The following is a 17,471-nucleotide window of genomic DNA, read 5'->3' on the forward strand; positions in this document are numbered from 1 at the left end:
ACCACAGCATATTCCCTAGAACAGTGATGGCGAACCTTTTCGAGACCGAGTGCCCAAATGGCAACCCAAAACCCATTTGTTTATCGCAAAGTGCCAACACGGCAATTTAACCTGAATACTGAGGTTTTAGTTTTTAAAAAAATTGGCTCTGAGGCTCGTGTTACTTGGGAATAAACTTGGTGAAACAATTGTGCAATGCTTCGAATGGATGAATCATGACCCTGGGAAGGTTTACTCAGAAGCAAGCCCCATTGCCAGCAACTGAGCTTACTCCCAGGTAAAGGATCATGCTTTAGTTCTTCCCATGAAAATCAGTGGGGCTTTCTGCCCCTCCCCCACATGACAATCTCTGAGTGTGCATGCCCACAGAGAGGACTCTGAGTGCCACCTCTGGCAACCGTGCCATAGGTTCGCCACCACTGCCCTAGAAAACATGTTGGCTTTTAATGTCCTCCTAGGCTCAATACCAGCTGTTCTCATGTGAATATATGACACTTTCATTTGGATCAGTAGTACAACCTGGAAGTCATATCATCCAACTCAAGGTCAGCGATCAGATTTGGTGCAGTCATTTATCCAACTTACTCATTGAGTGTTTTTTTTTCCCCAGTCTCTGATGTGTGTGTAAGAGACCGGCCAAAGTTCAACTCAGTATATTGTGCAAAACCATTTCTCTGCCAAGTGGCATTCAGTCGTCAGGTACGGGTACATAACTGCATAACCTCCAATGTATGTTTAGTTTTATTTTTAATCGGCCCTGAGCCTTTCGAAAGGGGCTGAATGGAATTTGAATTCGATAAATAAATGTGCCGTTCACAACGCTGCGGGTTTACTGCGCCTTCTTTGGAGCTGGAGAATAATTCAAAGTCCCGAAGCACTAGCATCAAACTTACAGACTTGCATAGAACTGAATACATATTTCAGGTTTACCTCTTCCAAATACTGAAGGGCTCTGTGACCGGCAGAGAATGATGGTCTTTCTGTAACAAAATAAGTGCTTTCAAAACCGAATCACAAATTCCTGGGCTGCGCTTTTGCCGTACTGTTAGGAAGAAGCAACTTGAAATTAACTTGTGTAATTTCTACCAGTTTTGATCCCTCCCTTATTCCAGGGATCTCCGGGTGCCTTGTGTGGTTCTCCTCATTCGTTTGTTTCAGCAGAACAGCCCTGAGTTGTAGGCCAAGCGAAAGATAGCATCTGGCCACAGATCAACCAGTGAGTGGTGAAGAAGAAGAAGAAGAAGAAGAAGAAGAAGAAGAAGAAGAAGAAGAAGAAGAAGAAGAAGAAGAAGAAGAAGAAGAAGAAGAAGAAGAAGAAGAAGAAGAAGAAGAAGAAGAAGAAGCGGAAGCGGAGGCGGAGGCGGAGGCGGAGGCAGCACCCATGGATTGAACCTGGAGATTGGGAACAGTACTTGGGCAGCAATTATTGATCAAGGAAACAATATTGGGAAATATAAGACCACTTCCTATGCCCAATCAGTGCCTCTTAAAGAAGAAGAAGAAGAAGAGTTTGAATTTATATCCCCCCTTTCTCTCCTGTAGGAGACTCAAAGGGGCTGACAATCTCCTTGCCCTTTCCCCCCTCACAACAAACACCCTGTGAGGTAGGTAGGGCTGAGAGAGCTCAGAAGAACTGTGACTAGCCCGAGGTCACCCAGCTGGCATGTGTGGGAGTGCGCAGGCTATTCTGAATTCCCCAGATAAGCCTCCACAACTCAAGCGGCAGAGCTGGGAATCAAACCCGGTTCCTCCAGATCAGCGTGCACCTGCTCTTAGCCACTACGCCACTGCTGCTCCTTAAAAGGGGGTAACTTTCACTGGATCATGGCTTGACATTCTTTTTATTCGTTCTACTAAAAACTTGTTTCCTATTCAGCAGTTAGGAGTACTAGGATAAATGATTAAAGGTCACTCCTATGGGAGACAATGAGAGTCATTTATATTTATGGGGTATCGTGCGTTCCTTTGTTTCCCTTGTTTTCCTCTTTCCTTCTTTCTTGCACTGATTCCCCTGGATTTTTTTTCAACTGGCTCCGTGTATTCAGAAATTCACAATGTCTCACTCCGGCTTTATTACAAATTAATGAGATTCTCACTGCATTACATAATTAAGTACCGGAGTATTCGCGGCCGCATAATGAACTCTCCCTAAAAGACCATAGATCCACTTGGCACCTCTTACGAATTCGTCGCTGGAGACGGTTTGGCCGTCCAAGCAGCAGGTGGGGTGAGCAAGGCCCGTCGACGCCATGGGTTCTCGTCCCACCGTTTGAAAGGAAATGGGTGTTGTGCAGTTTAATATGCAAGCAAATGGTTCTCTGGGGAAATTTCAATAACTGAGCTGGGGAAAAGAGCGGCAATCTAGGGAAGGACCGTGTGAGGCGAATTGGGGAAGATGGAGAATAATTTTGTCAGTCCATGCAATTCATCATCTCTAGCGTGGTCTGGTAAATCCCACGCTGGGGCTTGCTGTAGCTGGAAAATGTCTACGCTGCCTCTCCAGAGACCTGCAGGAGAAGGCTTACAAGATAAGGCCAACAAAGTGGTGAAATTATAAAACCACAACCATAAAGATTATCAATATTTAAAACAACGGTAAAGCAGGCAAGGAGTTCCCCAGAGATACTAAAAATCAACCTAAAACAGTGTCTGGAAGCATAAAACAGTGTTTGCAAAACGCTATTGCTGCTTAAATATTCCTGGGAGGCAGCGTGGTGTAGTGGTTAAGAGCAGGTGCTCTCTAATCTGGGGAACCGGGTTTGATTCTCCGCTCTGCCGCCTGAGCTGTGGAGGCTTATCTGGGGAATTCAGATTAGCCTGTACACTCCCACACACGCCAGCTGGGTGACCTTGGGCTAGTCACAGCTTCTTGGAGCTCTCCCAGCCCCACCTACCTCACAGGGTGTTTGTTGTGAGGGGGGGGGAGGGAAAGGAGATTGTAAGCTCTGAGTCTCATTACAGGAGAGAAAGGGGGGAATATAAAAGGAGGCAGAGATGCTAGAGAGGCACAGAGTGGTGCACACGGGACTTGCTGGAGGCTAGACCAGGCTGGCCCCTGCTCGAACCAGGGGGAATACACTGAAAATGCTGGAGGGAAGAATTAGGTCTAATAAAAGGAAACACTTCTTCACGCAACGTGTGACTGGTGTTTGGAATATGCTGCCACAGGAGGTGGTGATGGCCACTAACCTGGATAGCTTTAAAAGGGGCTTGGACAGATTTATGGAGGAGAAGTCGATCTATGGCTACCAATGCCTTAGTAGACCAGGTGCTCAGGAGCAACAGCCGCAGAAGGCCATTGCTTTCACTTTCTTCATGTGAGCTCCCAAAGGCACCTGGTGGGCCACTGCGAGTAGCAGAGAGCTGGACTAGATGGACTCTGGTCTGATCCAGCTGGCTTGTTCTTATGTTCTTATGTTCTTAATGCCATAGAGGCCAACCTCCAATGCAGCCATTTTCTCCAGGAGAGGTAATCTCTGTTGTTTGGAGATCAGTCATAATTCCAAGACGTCTCCAGACCGCACCTGAGGGTTGGCCACTTTTCTTCAAACTAGTCTTGACCTTCACAGTAGACAAAAGTTAGCCCTTGAAGTCAGGTAAAAGTTCTGGCAAAAGTTCTGGCAAAAGTTCTGATTTCCTCAGCCCTGTGTAAATATTTGTTGTGGCAAAAGTTCTGATTTCCTCAGCCCTGTGTAAATATTTGTTTTGCAGACCTTGTGTATTCGAAATTTTAGAAATTATAACAAATTTTCACACTCTTTATCTTTTCATTTTCTTTTCTAGAGTGACATGCTGGATGTTAACCAAATCATCAAGGACCTGGCTTCTATGGTGTATGAACAGGGAGACACAATAGGTAGGCATCAACCTATAGATCTTTCTCCCAACTTTTTTTGGGGGGTGGGGGGCATAGAATAATAAAGTTGGAAAGGGCCATACGGACCACCTAGTCTAACCCTCTGCTCAATGCAGGAGCAGTCTAGAGGTGTGATGGCAAACTTTTGGGCTTGGGGTGTAAACGATTCAGAAAAAAATGCCTAACTTGACTCTTTTGTCACATTTCCTTTCCCTTCTCAAACAAACGAGAAACAATGTATTGTCGAAGGCTTTCACAGCCAGAATCACTGGGGTGCTGTGTGGTTTCCGGGCTGTCTGGCCGTGTTCTAGCAGCATTCTCTCCTGACGTTTCGCCTGCATCTGTGGCTGGCATCTTCAGAGGATCACAGATGCAGGCGAAACGTCAGGAGAGAATGCTGCTAGAACACGGCCAGACAGCCCGGAAACCACACAGCACCCCAAACAAGAAACAATTATTTACATATTTATTTGAAAAAAAATACAGTCCAATTATGTGTGGTACTATATATTAAATAAAGAAATGTCAAATAATTGCAAAAAAGAAGTCTCAAATTTGGACAGAGAAAATAGTCGTAAGCAGGTGTAGGTTAACGCTGGTGTGTCACCCAAACTACTGTGGCATGTCACCTTTGACATGTGTGTCATGGGTTTGCCATTGCTGGTCTAGAGCAGAGGTCTTCAAACTATGGCCTTCCAGATGTTCAGGAACTACAATTCCCATCAGCCTCTGCCAGCATGGCCAAGTAGCAGGGCTGATGGGAATTGTAGTTCCTGAACATCTGGAGGGCCATAGTTTGAAGACCCCTGGTCTAGAGCATCCCTGACAAGTGTAGTGGTTAAGAAGGTGGATTCTAATCTGGAGAACCAGGTTTGATTCCCCACTCTTCCACCTGAGTGGCAGAAGCTTATCTGGTGAACTAGATGCGTTTCCGCACTCCTACACTCCTGGTGGGTGACCTTGGGCTAGTCACAGTTCTTCAGAACCCTCTCAGACCCGCCTACCTCACCAGGTGTCTGTTGCAGGGAGAGGAAGGGAAAGGATCTTGTAAGCCGCCTTGAATCTCCTGTAAGGAGATGGGGTATAAAGCCAAACCTTCTTCTCTTCATCCATTGCTTGAAGATTGCCGGACAGAGGGAGCTCACCACCTCCTTAGAAAGCTGATTCAATTGCTCAGTGGCTGTTACTGTACATTGGTACATCTCAAGGAACCCTGCCCTAAGGTGACCTAGTTGTCACAATCAACTAATATGGTGGCAACCTTCTGTCTGGTCTGTACCACCTGATAGAAGTTGGGATTCTTATGACGGAATGCTCCTCCAACCCTGCATCTACCTGAAGCACCAACAAACATCTAAGAAGGTGCCCTCCTGAATCAGACCAGTGCTTTATGTAGTTCAGCATCCTGCTTTGCATCATGACCAAACACTTGTCCGGAAGGGCCAACGAACAGTTACTATAGATGGAAGTCTCCCTGAATTTGGTACCCAACACTGGCACCTAAAGGTTTATTGCTTCTTGATAAAGAGATAGCAACCATGGACCAGCTGGGATTGTGTCCAAGAAGAAAAGAAAAGACTGTGCACATCCCAGATCTCCTGTAGTCATCTCTTATTTGCCGTGTGTGTGTGTGTGTGTTTGTGTGTGTGTGTGCGCGCGCGCAAGTTTCCATCTCAAAGAGCGCAAAATATTTTGTGATGTCCCCCCAACGAAACTCATCTTTCCGCTATTCTGTACACGTCTCACAAACATTGTTCTCCTGATTTCTTCAAAACAGAAAACACAATCACACTGTTGTGCTTAGTGTATGTTTATTTCATAGGCATCATTAGAATGAAATCCTAGCCCAGTAATGGCGAACCTATGGCACGGGTGCCAGAGGCGGCACTCGGAGCCCTCTCTGTGGGCACGTGCACACAGAGTACGTCATGTGGGGTGCAGAAAATCACTCCCCCCCACACACACACACATACATCTAGGCCGGCCTGGGCTACTGAGCACGACATGCGTGCACTGCGGTGAGGCGGTTCGCAGAGGAGGCAGAGATGCTAGAGAGGCACAGAGCGGTGCGCACGGGACTTGCTGGAGGCTAGAGCAGGCTGGCCCCTGCTCGAGCAGGTGGGGCAGAGGAAGAGGGAGCCAACCGGTTTTTTCTAAACTAAAACCTCAGCATTCAGGTTAAATGGCCGGGTTGGCACTTTGCAACAAATAAGTGCGGTTTGGGTTGCAATTTGGGCACTCGGTCTCAAAAAGATTCGCCATCACTGTCCTAGCCAGTTAGGGATCACGCAGTGAACGTGATCTTCAAGGAATCAGGTGTGGCCAGGCAGTAAACGATGAATAACACTGCATTTTGCACACATTTTTTCTCTTTCTTTTAGTTTCACTAGCTAAATTTACACAAATTAAAAACATATAGTTTTCCCAGAAACTGTGCCTTCTCTGCAGACACTTTTCAAGTGGCCCCGATGTTGCCGAAAGTGATCGAGGTTTTCCTGAAATTTGAAAATGTGCATAAATAAGCTGCACAGATGAGACTACCTCTGGACATAATTGGTACTAGTTCCACTTGTGGAAATAAAATTTTCAGGAGTTCCCTGTGGGTCCCCTGCTTATAACTTATAGCAAGGGACTCGCATGGATTTGCAGAAATCTTCTCATTTTCTCAGCCTTCTTCCGCTTCTCCCCTGTCTTGTATTGACAGAAACGAAGCCTTGAAGGCTGGCTATACTGTGTGGTTGCCTAGCAACAGCTACTGAGAGCATTTGCTTCCTAAAGCTATAGGTCAGTGATGGCAAACCTTTTCGAGACCGAGTGCCCAAATTGCAACCCCAAACCCACTTTTTTATCGCAAAGTGCCAACACGGCAATATAACTTGAATAGCAAGGTTTCAGTTTAGAAAAAAACAATTGGCTCCCAGGCGTGCTTTACTCGGGAGTAAGCTTGGTGGTAGTCGGTGGCTTTGCTTTGAAGCAACTGTGCAACGTTTCACATGAGTGAATCACGACCCTAGGAGGGTTTACTCAGAAGCAAGCCTCAATGCCAGCAACCGAGCTTACTTCCAGGTAAAGGATCGCGCTTTAGTTCTTTGCATGAAAATCAGTGGGGTTTAACAGTTCTTAACAGGGTGACCTACACTGCTTCCCCAAAACTAGGTCTTAAGTTTAATGCTAATAATCGAGCCCAGGCCAGCCTAGATGTGTGTGTGTGTGGGGGGGACTCTGTTTGCATGTGACCACAGAGAGGGCTCTGAGTGCCACCTCTGACACCCGTGCCATAGGTTCGCCATCACTGCTATAGGTACTGCTTCTATTATTTGGGAGGGTTTGACCCCCTCCTTTTAAGATGTCATTTTTTTATCTGAAAACCTGGGGCATTGTTCAGGTTTGTGGAAAGCTCAACCTTATCTGTTCATGGCCCCAGCCTCCAGACTTAAGTATCCGCAGATTTAGCCATATCAAAGATTAGATATATTGACAGGGATCAATGTACAACTGTAGTAGAATCCGACGTAATCTGCAACCTGAAGTATCAGAGAATCATGCCCTCATGAAAATGACACATCTGCTTTTCACAATAAAGGCCCGGAATATTCCATGAATATTCTCAGCTATCATTGAACATAACACAGGAAGTTCCTGGCCTATTTTTGCCATTCCCAACGGTGATTAATTACTCGAGAAACCCACTAGTGTTGCCTTAGAAGACCCTTCTAGTTGTCGCGGTCTTGAGATGCGTAGGTTGATCTTCAAAGAAGCAAGAGGCGTGTTTTTTTTCCAAAAGTCCGCTGGGAAGGATGATCTTTGACCCTTGAAAAAAATATCCCAAGAAGGAGACACCATAAATGCCTTCTCGTCTATGGCAGCTGACCCTCTCACAGACCTGTCTGAAGACCGCCGGGGCCGCTCGAAGCTAAAACTCCTGGCCCGTGATGGACACGGAGGCAGCTCGAGATGACATCGGAACCAATTTGGCGACGTCTTTTTCTCGGCAGTGCTTTTTGCCTGGGATTTAACTTCTCACATTTGCTCAGGCTTCGAGAGACATATCGGATGTGAAGGCCTCGAGTTGCGTGGTAGCAGGCATCAGTTATTTCTGGGATTCTCATGGCAGCTAGATTTCTTTTCTGTGGAACTGGTCGTGTAGCGCAGGGAATTCGTGCACAAAGGGATGTTCGCATATTTTAAACTGGCATCCGTCTCCCCCAGTTCCTTGCATTTATACTGCTGGTAATGTTTGTTGATCCGTTTCTTTCCCATAGAATACCCTTTTGGTCGAAATCAGCCGCTGAAGCAAGTTGTCTTTTAGGTGATGGTCTGCAAACCAAACTTTTAAAATCCATTTGTTATTTGATCCATCCAATCTGACCGACTCTGGCCTAGCCACGGGACCTCCATCTTCTGTTGATTCAATTTCAGGCAGCTGTGCTTCAGTCATACCATTACAGCTTCCAGACACCTGGCTAGGTCTTTTAGGACAGTATCCATTTGGCTAACAATCGACCACACCACAGTATCCATTTGGCGGTCACTCCTCCACGTGAATGGTGGACAGTTATCTGGTGAACTGGAATTGTTTGCCTGCTCCTACACATGAAATTGGGTGACCTTGGGCTAGTCACAGTTACCTTTGAGAACTCTCTCAGCCCCACCCACCTCATAAAGTGTCTGTTGTGGTGTTGTGGGGACAGGAAGAGAAAGGAGTTTGTAAGCTGCCTTGTGGCTCCTTACAGAAGAGAGAAGTGGAGTATAAATCCAAACTACTCCTCTTCCTTTCTTCTTCTTCTTCTTCTTCTTCTTCTTCTTCTTCTTCTTCTTCTTCTTCTTCTTCTTCTTCTTCTTCTTCTTCTTCTTCTTCTTCTTCTTCTTCTTCTTCTTCTCCTTCTCCTCCTCCTCCTCCTCCTCCTTCATTCTTCTTCTTCTTCTCCTACTCCTTCTTCTCCTTCTCCTCCTTCTCCTTCTTCTTCTTCTTCTTCTTCTTCTCCTTCTTCTTCTTCTTCTTCTTCTTCTTCTTCTTCTTCTTCTTCTTCTTCTTCTTCTTCTTCTTCTTCTTCTTCTTCTTCTTCTTCTTCTTCTTCTTCATTCTCCTTCTCCTTCTCCTCCTTCTATCTATATCCCCGTCCCCCCACAAATACATTCCCTCCCCACAATCCTACATATAGTACTACCCTGAACTTACTAAATGCAAACCTTAATTCTTGTGGATAAAATCTAAATGTGTGCCTGTCTGCCTAGCTATGCATGGGTGGGAAGTATTTAGGAAAAATAAATGCATCTCCGTGCAAAAATGCGACAGCAGCTCGGATTAGACCAGGTGCTGAGGAGCAGCAGCAGCAACAGAAGGCCATTGCTTTCACCTCCTGCACGTGAGCTCCCAAAGGCACCTGGTGGGCCACTGCGAGTAGCAGAGGGCTGGACTAGATGGACTCTGGTCTGATCCAGCAGGCTAGTTTTTATGTTCTTATGATTGTTTCCATGGACTCCAATCACGGATTCATGTGAAGGCGAAAACAGGAAAACGGGTTCCTTTATCCCAACCGCAACCCGTTATACACCTGCTGTGTGGAAGTTTGATGCACTTTCCTTATCAAGTGCCTGCTGGCATTCCCAGGAATCGTCTGATATGTGGTGCTCTCCAATGGCCATAGCCATTCGGCTCCTGCAGGCACCCAAGACCCTTCCAACAGATCTTCCTGCCACCGCCGAGGAGCTCAAAACCATCTGTGTTGCATTACGGAATTCTGGGTACAGCTGGCAGGATTATGTTAATCCGACCAAATTCCTTCAACAGCATTTGTGAGAGCGTTCCTGTGGATACTTCAGTAGTTTTCACGGCAGTTGGTTTTGTGAATTATGCACTGAAGCCAAGGGAGGGACGGGGGGTTCTGGCTTCTTCAGCTTTTTCAAAGAACCCACCATGGACATAGAGGGAAATACGTAATCATTCCAAGTACGCCTCTCCCGTGCGCCAGCTCTGTACCTTGGAAAGTAGCCTTCGTTCTATACCTTCCCTGAGGTTAGCATGTCCTGCGTCATCTTGAGCAAGAGAGATTTTCAGCAGTCAGGTCCAGTGGTTTGGAACAGACTCTGGAGAGGTGATCGGCAGCTGTTTCTTCTAGAGCGTGCAAGGCTGCTGTGTTTCAGGAAACTCTGATCTGGAGAATTGGCTTGGATTCCCCTCTCCTCTACATGAGTGGCAGACACACAGAGTCTTCTCTCTGAGAACTCTCTCAGCCCCACCTACCTCAGAAGGTCTCTGTGGTGGGGAAAGGAAGGGAAGGAGTTCGTAAGCCAATTTGAGACTCCTTATGGCTGAGAAAAATGGGCTATAAAAACTCCTCCTCCTCCTCCTCCTCCTCCTTCCTCTTCTTCCTCTCCTTCTCCTTCTCCTTCTTCTCCTTCTCCTTCTCCTTCTCCTCCTCCTCCTCCTCCTTCCTCTTCTTCCTCTCCTTCTCCTTCTCCTTCTTTTCCTTCTCCTTCTCCTTCTCCTCCTCCTCCTCCTCCTCCTCCTCCTCCTCCTCCTCCTCCTCCTCCTCCTCCTCCTCCTCCTTCTTCTTCTTCTTCTTCTTCTTCTTCTTCTTCTTCTTCTTCTTCTTCTTCTTCTTCTTCTTCTTCTTCTTCTTCTTCACATAGTGAGTGATTGAAATGTAGAATTTGCTGCCAGAGGGTGTAGTAACTGTCACAGGTGCGGACATCTTTAAAGAGCAATTAGATTCATGGAGGATAGGTCTATCAGGGGCTACTAGCTAATGAGAACCTCCACATTCATAGGCTCTTTGGTAAAATCCGAATACCTGTGTGAGAGTGTTCCTGTGGATACTTCAGTTGTTTTACGACAGCATCAGTATAACGCCTTGGTTTCTCTGCCCTGTTGTTTGTCCTCCAGAGGAATGGCCTGACCACTGCGTGAAAGAGGATGCTGGATTAGATGGACCACTGGTCTGATCCAGCAGGGCTCTTCTGATGTTCTTATGAAGGGCTTAGCCTCTTTGTCCTGTTGTTGGACCTTTAGAAGAACTGGTTGGCCATTCTATGAGCTGGGATGCTGGGCTAGATGGACCACTGGTCTAATCCAGCAGGGCTCTTCTGATGTTCTTATGAAGGGCTTAGCCTCTGTGTCCTGTTGTTGGACCTTTAGAAGAACTGGTTGGCCATTCTATGAGCTGGGATGCTGGGCTAGATGGACCACTGGTCTGATCCAGCAGGGCTCTTCTGATGTTCTTACTGGGGAAGGTCTTGGCATCTGTGCCCTGTTGTTGGCCCTCCGGAGGAACTGGTTGGCCACTGTGTGAGACAGAATGCTGGATTGGATGGACCCTTACTGGTCTCATCCAGCAGAACTCTTCTGATGTTCTTATGAAAGCCTTGACCTCCATGCCCTGTTGTTGGACCTCCAGAGGAACTACATGGCCACTGGGTGAGAGAGGATGGTGGACTAGATGGACCACTGGTCTGATCCAGCAGGGCTCTTGTGATGTTCTTATGAAGGCCTGAACTCTCTGGCCTTAGTTAAATCTCTAGAGGAACTACATGGCCACTGGGTGAGAGAGGATGGTGGACTAGATGGACCACTGGTCTGATCCAGCAGGGCTCTTGTGATGTTCTTATGAAGGCCTGAACTCTCTGGCCTTGGTTAAATCTCTAGAGGAACTACACGGCCTCTGGGTGAGACAGGATGCTGGACTAGATGGACCACTGGTCTGATCCAGCAGGGCTCTTCTGATGTTCTTATGAAGGTCTCAGCTTCTGTGCCCTGTTGTTGGACCTCCAGAGGAACTGGTTGGCCACTCTGAGAGACAGGATGCTGAACCGTCATTGGCCTGGTCCAGCAGGGCTCTTCTGATGTTTGTATCCAACTTTGTCTTTCTGGAGTTTAAAAAAAGAGAGAAGAGATAAGGAATCCTTCGTAAAACTGCTTAATATTTCTGTGCCTTCTGACAAATTGCCGGATCCCTTCATTTTGTGCCACATAATTACTTTCGATTATCTTAATTTGCAGATAGCATTGAAGCTAACCTCGAGACGGCGTCTTCTAATGTGGAATCTGCCAACGAGCAATTGGCCAAGGCCAGCCAGCACCAAGTAAGTGAATCTTTTAAATATATATATATTTCTCTCATCCCAGCCAGCCAGTCAAATAATCGCACCCTTGGAAACGAACTCAGACAAACCTGGCAACTCGCCAGCAATTCTTTCTGCAGGGCAATCTGGAAGCGATTGTGAAGCATATCCCCAAACTTAGCGTTTAACCTATTTTTTTCTTCCCCCCTCCGTGATTTAAATGGTTTTCGTGTTGGCAGCTTGTGCCGAAAGTCGTCATTTTGAGATCTGCATATTAAACAGACTTTTTTTCCCTCTAGAAAATGAAGCAATTAGCCCGTGTTGTTGTTTGAAAAAAGGCATTAAAACACATTATTTCTGCCTGGATATTTGTTTTGGGGGGGGGGGGGTTTCAGTCGGGACATCCTAGCTAGGCAGCGGATTGCGACGTCGCCAGACGGCGAGATGCTCTCGGAGAACAGGATTTAAGCAGCCATCTTGGTGGGCGAATCTCAGGGGCCTGTTTGCATCGGAGCGGTAACAAGGCAATACGGGCAAGCCGCTAGATGCATTTGGAAGTAACTGGGCCCCAAAAGAAGTAAAGGAGCTAGAGTTGCCATGCAAGTTCGGGATACCAAATATATTTTCCACTGGGAGGCTAAAACCAGCCAAAAATCCCTCCTCTTTTTCCCCCCTAAGACCTTGAGCTTCCTAATGGCTTAGAAAATATCCTGCAAGAGAGGGGAGGCTATGTGGCTTGTCTTCTTAGTATCCCAGCCTTGACTATTTTTGCCAGCCTATGGTTATTATTATTATTATTTACTAAATTTAGTATACCGCCCTGTCCCCGAAGGGCTCAGGGCGGTGTACAGATAAAACATCAGCTAAAACAATACATATAATTAAAACGACAGTCATATCTTAAAGCATCGCCCGTGCCCTTACGAAACCCTCCTAATATGAAATAATGGGTCCTGATGGTATTAGGGCCCATGGGGGTAAAGAGTTGCCAACTCTGGGTTGGGAAATCCCGGCAGATTTATGGTGGGACTTTTGGGAGGAAGTCGAGGCACCTCAGCAGAATCTAATGTCATAGAGCTCATCCTCCAGAACAGCTATTTTTTTTTCCCGCAAGGAACTGATCCCTGTAGTCTAGAGATCTGTTGTAACTCCAAAAGATCTCCATCCCCCACAAGGGGTAATCCTACCCCTTGATTCTGCCATAATGTATATATAAGGATGTTGAATCTCTATAAACCCCACCCTCACCCACTACTGCTGGGATGTCACTTCCTGTTTTGAAACCAGAAGTGACATCACAATACTATGGGAATTGCCAGATCCTGGAGAATTGATCCTATCTACTGCTGAATCCCGAAAACCCCCCAAACCCCAAACCGGGCTTTTGGAGGGGCTGGCCGCGGTTCTACTGCCCCCCCACTGAAACTGAGGCTGCCTGTTTTCCATCTTTTCTATCTTGGTTGGGCCTGATTCCCTGATTCCATCGTGGTCCCTGCCTACTCCCTCCCTTTCTTTTGGCCTTCCGATCGGGCGCCTGTTTTAAACAACTTCTGTTGCTTTAATCTATATTTGTTGTTTGTAACTGCTGCATCAGTTTTAATGGGTTTAAGTTTTATGTTGTTTTGATTTGCTGTCTTGGAGAACAGCCAAACTGTGAGCCGCCTCGAGCCCTTCGGGGATGAGGCGGCCTATAAGTTTAATAGATAGATAGATAGATAGATAGATAGATAGATAGATAGATAGATAGATAGATAGATAGATAGATAGATAGATAGATAGATAGATAGATAGATAGATAGATAGATAGATAGATAGATAGATAGATAGAAAGAAAGAAAGAAAGAAAGAAAGAAAGAAAGAAAGAAAGAAAGAAAGAAAGAAAGAAAGAAAGAAAGAAAGAAAGAAAGAAAAATTTGGAATATTATACTGGTATTCAAGAATATTGGAAATACTGTTATTTTTTTTAGGGGGGAGGGGATTCAATATATCCAAATCTGAACCAGCTGTCTTTTGCACACTCCTAGTTGGAGCATAGATGACTGCACAGTTGGCCAACCTGAAGGCGACCTTAGCAGCTCCGAGTTTTCCCAGGCTTGATTTGGGAAGAGCTGGGGATTCTCACTCACGTCAACCGAGTGCAAGTCAGTTAGATTCCCCTGTGCAGCATGAACAAGAAAAGCCGTCTGTGGTGTTGCCTCGCGCAAGCGGCGTGGGATGCAATTAACCCACGTTGTTTTCCATTTCCGTCGCTCAGCACCTCAGAGCAGGCGGGCCCAACACAATTTTGCACTTCTGTTTCTCCGGCCGACGGCTCCGGCTACGCACAAAAGCCCGCCTGTGATTATAGGTCTCTGAACGTCGTCAGGCGGGCAAGGCAGCTTCTGCGGGCCCCTGTGACGTTTATGTTTACCTGATTGCAACTTTTTTCCTCTCATACTCAGTTTTTCTCAAATTCAGTTTTTTTCCAGTTGCTTTCAATTTTTCTCTGCCAATTCAGTTGGAGCCCCCCATGGTCAGTGGTGGGATCCAAAAATTTTAGTAACAGGTTCCCATGGTGGTGGGATTCAAACACTGGCGTAGCGCCATTGGGGCTGGGTGGGGCACGACGGGGACGTGGCCGGGCATTCCGGGGGCGGGGCATTAATAATTTCTCTGTTACTGTAAAAACTCTTAATGTAAAAAACAAGTTCCTAATTTCCAGCTGGCATCTTTCTGTCCATAATTTAAACTCATTATAGCAAGTCCTATCGTCTACTGCCAACAGAAACAACTACTTCTCCTCTAATTGACTGCCTGTCAAATACTTAATACTTTCAAATACTTAATGTTGTTTCTAGAAATCAAAAGAAGGATACTTTCCTTAAACAAGGAACTTTACCATATTACTAAAATATGTTTTTAAAACAGCCCAACGGGGAGAATTACCCCGTTTTCTACCTTAGCTAACCAGCCACATAGGAAACAACAGGACTTGATGATTTTTGGACCTAATGGAATATCTAACGGAAAAGCAGACCCAATTAGTAACCCCCTCTCGGCACACACAAATAATGAGTAACCCACTCTCGGGAACCTTTGAGAACCTGCTGGATCCCACCTCTGCCCACGGTTGATAAACGAAGCAAACTAACTTGGCAGTTTAACCTTTGCAAATTCTGAACCGTGATGTTTATTCAAGCCCCCCTCTCCCCCTTTTGTTTTGTTTTTCCTTCCCTCCTCCTCTGAATAATGGATATCTCATTAAATATTTAGGGGGTCAGGCTTGTTTGGGGCTTTCAGATGTCAAACACTTGGCTGCTTCGAAGCATCAAGGTGCAATCTTGCGGGGAAACAGCAGCCGCATATGGACAGCCGCGTGTTCTGCTTTGATTACAAGGAGCAGGTGTGAAAGTGAAAGTTTCCCCGTTCGAGAAAATGAGTTTGGGGGAAAATCAGGTGTGCCTTCAAAACAAAAGGCGATGGCTTTTCTGGCAGCAGGTGTTCTTGACTCAGGTTGCTAGTCCAGTTTTGGCAGCTCACGAGAAACTAGGATGGGGAGCAGACCTGGCAAAATGGCATTGTGCAGGGCTGTTTCCAGCCACAAAACCAGAAGTTATGTACCTTAGGGCTTTCCTGGAATTAAAAACATAAGAAAGAGCCTTTTGGATCAGACCAGAGACCATCTAGTCCAGCACTCTGCTACTCACAGTGGCCCACCAGGTGCCTTTGGGAGCTCACGTGCAGGAGGTGAAAGCAATGGCCTTCTGCTGCTGCTGCTCCTGAGCACCTGGACTGTTAAGGCCTTTGCAATCTCAGATCAAGGAGGATCAAGATTGGTAGCCAGAGATCGACTTCTCCTCCATAAATCTGTCCAAGCCCCTTTTAAAGCTATCCAGGTGAGTGGCCATCACAACCTCCTCCTGTGGCAGCATATTCCAAACACCAATCACAAGTTGCGTGAAGAAGTGTTTCCTTTGATTAGTCCTAATTCTTCCCCCCAGCATTTTCAATGGATGCCCCCTGGTTCTAGTATTGTGAGAAAGAGAGAAAATTCTATGATAGAAACCATAGACCAGTGGTGGTGAACCTTTGGCACTCCAGATGTTATGGACTACAATTCCCATAAGCCCCTGCCAGCATGGCCAATTGGCCATGCTGACAGGGGCTGATGGAAATTGTAGTCCATGACATCTGGAGTTACAAAGGTTCGCCACCACGGCCATAGACGGTGGGGAAATCCATAGAAAGTCCTGTTGGTGTTCCCAGTTGGAAGTGTTGTTGAAGCATTGGGTCACACTGTTGCCCCCCCCACCTCCCCCCATGTCCCTCCTGATCTAGTGGTTGTGATTTCAATTCAAGGTTCAATTCTTGGTCAGGGAATACAGATCTCATTTTGGGGACAGGGACAGGGCTCGGTGGTGGAGCCTCTGCTCGGCATACAGAAGGTCACAGGTTCAACCCCCGGCATGTCCTAGCAAAAGGGGAAATAACCAGTGACATGGAAGAAGGAGGAGGAGGAGGAGGAGGAGGAGGAGGAGGAGGAGGAGGAGGAGGAGGAGGAGGAGGAGGAGGAGGAGAAGAAGAAGAAGAAGAAGAAGAAGAAGAAGAAGAAGAAGAAGAAGAAGAAGAAGAAGAAGAAGAAGAGGAGGAGGAGGAGTTTGTATCTCAACCGTAAGGAGTCTCAAAGCAGCTGAGAAACTCTCTCCCCACAACCGATACCTGGTGAGGCAGGTGGGGCTGAGAGAATTCCGAGAGAACTGTGACTGGCCCAAGATCAACCGGCAAGAATGTAGGAGAGGGGAAACAAAAGGTTCACAGATAAGAGTCCGCCTCGCACGTGGAGGAGTGGGGAATCAAACCCAGTTCTCCGGATTAAAGTCCACCTGCTCTTAACCACTACACCGCACTGGTAGAATCTAGTGCCAACGGCGGGTGGGGGAGTGAATAGCTCAGCTTGAGCAAATTCAGCTTCTGAAACCTGCTGTCATCTCAAAATGCATGCCACAATTGCTCACCTATCTTGAACAAGAGTTTTGGTTGCCAGCATAATGGGGTGTTCCCTGCGAAACCAGGGCTTTGCACAATAAATGTGTGACTGCCCAAGAGTGAAGCAAGCCTTTGTTGGCATAGACAGCAGTACAACAATAATAAGAAAATGGATTAAAAAGCATATACAATACAGGAAATACATGTTAGGTCGAAGGAAATCTACTGGCGTTTAGTAATTTCCAGGAGAAAGTCTGCCACTATCATACAGAGAGAAGGATCAGGGTTGTCCAACAAGTAGTGTAATCTAATTAAATCGTGGAGATCGCGAAAATGTAAAGGAGTAAGATTCACATACTTGGATCTGATTTTCTTGAATCTGAGACAGTGAAGTAAATGGTGGGCCAGAGATTCAACTGAGCCATCATTACATGGGCACAATCTTTTAGCCTTTTCTTGCTTATTAAATCTGCCATGTAACAAGGCAGAAGGCATAACATTAAACCTGGCAAGCATTATGGCTCTCCTTTGAACAGGGTTTATAAAATGTGTGACTGGCATCTCTTTTAAAAGGGTTCCACATGATCGT

General features: G+C 46.4%; 1 protein-coding gene across 2 annotated transcripts in view; it reads left to right on the plus strand.

The window, feature by feature from the left end:
- Positions 1 to 3,739: 3,739 nt before the first annotated feature.
- Positions 3,740 to 17,471, plus strand: part of TSNARE1 (t-SNARE domain containing 1) — a 149,257-nt gene continuing 135,525 nt past the window's right edge. For both annotated transcript variants that reach the window (XM_048507934.1, XM_048507935.1), the window contains exons 1-2: positions 3,740 to 3,856; positions 11,856 to 11,938. In XM_048507934.1, coding sequence (XP_048363891.1) covers positions 3,790 to 3,856; positions 11,856 to 11,938 — 150 coding nt within the window. In that variant the 5' untranslated portion in view covers positions 3,740 to 3,789. The remainder of the gene's footprint in view (positions 3,857 to 11,855; positions 11,939 to 17,471) is intronic.

Source organism: Sphaerodactylus townsendi, linkage group LG09 (assembly GCF_021028975.2).
Source record: "Sphaerodactylus townsendi isolate TG3544 linkage group LG09, MPM_Stown_v2.3, whole genome shotgun sequence".
Taxonomy (NCBI): Eukaryota; Metazoa; Chordata; class Lepidosauria; order Squamata; family Sphaerodactylidae; genus Sphaerodactylus; species Sphaerodactylus townsendi.